The 3,457-nt window shown below is 55.8% G+C and overlaps 1 protein-coding gene across 1 annotated transcript in view; it reads right to left on the bottom strand.

The window, feature by feature from the left end:
• The window catches only part of nrg2b (neuregulin 2b), a gene marked incomplete at both ends in the record, with an annotated part of 19,602 nt that extends 17,595 nt beyond the window's left edge, over positions 1-2,007 (bottom strand). Inside the window, 3 exon segments of the mRNA XM_084469611.1 lie at positions 1,523-1,749; positions 1,751-1,870; positions 1,873-2,007. Of these exon segments, the coding sequence (XP_084325737.1) occupies positions 1,523-1,749; positions 1,751-1,870; positions 1,873-2,007 (482 nt within the window).
• Positions 2,008-3,457: the final 1,450 nt, after the last annotated feature.

Below are 3,457 nucleotides of genomic sequence, written 5' to 3'. Positions count from 1 at the left end.
TGTGTGTGTGTGTGTTGGGTTGAGATGTGGCTGTTGGTTGCTACGGTGACCTCCGCTGGACGGCGTCTGACCGGTTCAAGCTAGCTCTCAGAGGACTCCCTTCGTGAAAGGACGGACAGGAAGTGAACATGTTCCTCGTGTTTGAACCCCGGGCCGCGGCGGACATGAGGAACGCCCAGAGGGGTCGCTTCTCTTTTGGTTTTAATTAAGAAAACATCTCAGGTGAGAAGGATGTGATTAGTTCTGATCTCAACCCTTTAGTAACTATACATCTGAGAGAGAGGTCTGCTCTCTCTCTCTCCCTGTATCACTCTCTCTCTATCTCTGTTTCTCTCTCTCCCTCCCTCTCCTTCTATCTATCTCTCTCTCCCTCCCTCTCCCTCTATGTCTCTCTCTCTCTCTGTGTTTCTCTCTCTCTATCTCTGTCTCTCTCTCTCTCTGTTTCTCTCTCTTTCCCTGTATCACTCTCTCTGTTTCTCTCTCTACCTCCCTCTCCTTCTATCTCCTTCTATCTCTCTCTCCTCTCTCGCTCATTCTCTCTCTCTCTATATCTCTCTCTCTCTCCACCTCTCATTCAGTCTTTCTCATGCATCAACTCTCACACTCTCACTCAAGCACATGTTTCGTGAACACATGCACCAGCGTGTGCACGTGACCACACACACATATATGCCTACCTTACGACCCCCTCCCCATACAGACAGACACACACACACACACACACACACACACACACACACACACACACAAAGATACACACACACACCTACACACCCTCAGTATAAGGGCTACTTTAGTGAGCGCCTGCAGGGATGAGGTATCGGCCATAGCGTCCAGAGTCCATAAGTGTCCACTTGACGTATCATTGGCTGATCTCTGGTGGTGTTGCTGCCTGCTTATCTTTACCCCCCCCCCCCCACCTCCCTCAGCCCCCCCCCTCCCTGTCTATCATTTGCTCTACTCTTCTGGTCTCTCTCCTCCTCTTTCTAATTCACTTATATACACACACACACACACACACACACACACACACTTAAAAACACGTACAAACGCACACAATGCACGCACACACACACACACACACACACACACACACACACACACACACACACATACACACACATACAGGACGCATACACACAGGTACACAAAGGTACACACACATAGGGCACACACACACACACACACACACAAATACATGACGAACACACTTGCAATTCAAAACACACACACACACACACACACACACACCACACGCAGGATTTACACACATGTCATTTTTATTATGGGTGACTGGGTTACGGAGCTCTGACACGTCGATCATCACGCCCGCTTTCATGAACACGCGTATATGCACACACACACACACACGCACACACACACACACACACACACACACACACACAACACACACACACGCACGCACGCGCACACACACACACACACACACACACGCACGCACACACACGTACACGCACACGCACGCACACACGCGGAACTGTGGACACTCTCCTTACATCACCATCCCGACATAGTGTCCTTTATAGTGCGGATCTTACACAGCAGGTCATAAAAAAAGAGCTTCAACTTACCGCAGTCCTCACACAGCACTCTCTCTACGTCCTTCTTCAGCTCCGGCTCGCTGGCGTCCACAGGGGCGTACGAAGCCTTGAACACCAAGGGCTCGGCCGTGGGGTCCATGAAAAAGATGTATCTGTGGTCCTTCTCCACGGTGGTGCACGGGGCCTCGGGAGCCGAAGTCTCCGACGGTCACGAACTGCTCCTTCTCGAGCCCGCCGCTGTTGATAGGCCACACGTCCAGCACTTTGACATTCACACTGTAGGGCTCCCGCGAGGTAGCGTTCTCCGGGAGGAGGAGCGCACCTCGCCCTCGATGACCACGGCGGCCCGGTACGCCTGGTCCTGGAGGGAGTTGAGACTCGGGGCGTAGCAGGCGAAGGAGACCCCGATGACCAGCATGGAGAAATGGACTGGATCAAGCCTCATGCCGTCAGCCTGTGCTGTGCTGCAGTGCTGCTGGGTGGCGGGGCGCGCTGGAAGAGAGAGGCGGCGGCGGCGGCGGACGGGCACCGGCGAGCAGGCGGGGCAGAGCGGCAGACCTTGCGGAAGTGTCCATGCCATCTGTGTCTGCCGCTGCTTCCCCCATACGGCTGCTGCCTCGGAGGACGGGGACTCAAAACCACCAGCCTAGGAACCGGAAGAGCTCCGCTTCTGCATGCTTAGAAAAACGGGATTGCTGCATTCCCCTTCTCGACCACCACCATCCCCCCGCGTTCACTCCCCCCTTTTCCTGAAACGCAAAACAAGACTCGTAAATTAGCCTCACCTCTCTAATTCAGGGCCCTACATTAAACCGCCTCTCTCACTCCCTCTCTCTCCCTCTCTCTGTCTCTGTCTCGATCTCTCTCTCTCTCTCTCTCTCTCTCTCTCTCTCTCTCTCTCTCTCTCTCTCTCTCGATCTCCCTCCCTCTCTCTCTCTCTCTCTCTCTCCTCTCTCTCTCTCTCTCTCTCTCTCTCTCTCTCTCTCTCTCTCTCTCTCTCTCTCTCTCTCTCTCTCTGCCACTAATAGGCTAGCATCGCATGGGTGGGCGCATTGCCTCTTTGACAAGAAAAAACTGTTCAGCCCGCCGTTTGCGCGTGCACACGGAATCACCACGGAAAGATAAACGCGCGCCTCACACGCGCGCGCGGGGGTCTGTCCTATACATCCACCTGCGGTCAGGAAAAAGTACAAGTCTCAAATCCTCTCATCAGGGTCTTATAACCCCAAAAACAAAACCAGGGGACAGACGAAACGTAGAGCGGCTATCCGGCGAGGCGATGCAACAGCGCGCGCCCTCCCGCCGTGTCCCCCGCGCGCCTCAGACGCGAACGGCTCACGTGAGCAAACATCACCTGGCCGGTCACTGGCGTCGACTCGTCGCCACGTCCTGCGCAAACACTAATGACCCGGGCAGCGCGGCCGCCCGACACCCCCCCCCCCCCCCCCCCCCCCCACCAACCACCCCCCCGCAAGCAGCACCCGCCGAGCCCTCACCCAACCAGCGCGCGGCGCAAACGCATGTGACCCACAGCGGCGGCGGTGGACTTTGGTTTACCGAACGCAGGATTGCGGTGGTATCACGCAAATGTAGACGCGATGTATGCCGCGCTGCTCTACGGGCGTCCCGGCAGGCAGAGCGCGTCACGCATGTCCTCGGTGTGCGTGGCGGTAGTGAGGGCGCGCGGGGGGCGGCATGGTTACTACACACTGCGGGTACTGGTTGTTGCCCCGATGACTAACGCTGCGAAATTCTCTCAATGGAGTCAGGCTTTAGTACACAGCGATATGAAGTGGCTGGGCGGTGGATGTCCTTACGCGCGCACACACACACACACACACACACACACACACACACACACACACACACACACACACACACACGCACGCACGCAC

The sequence above is a fragment of the Micromesistius poutassou genome (genome assembly GCF_964030765.1).
Source record: "Micromesistius poutassou genome assembly, chromosome: 6".
Lineage (NCBI taxonomy): Eukaryota > Metazoa > Chordata > Actinopteri > Gadiformes > Gadidae > Micromesistius > Micromesistius poutassou.
Note: the sequence above shows the minus strand (reverse complement) of the source record. Positions and strands in the feature narration are given on the sequence as shown.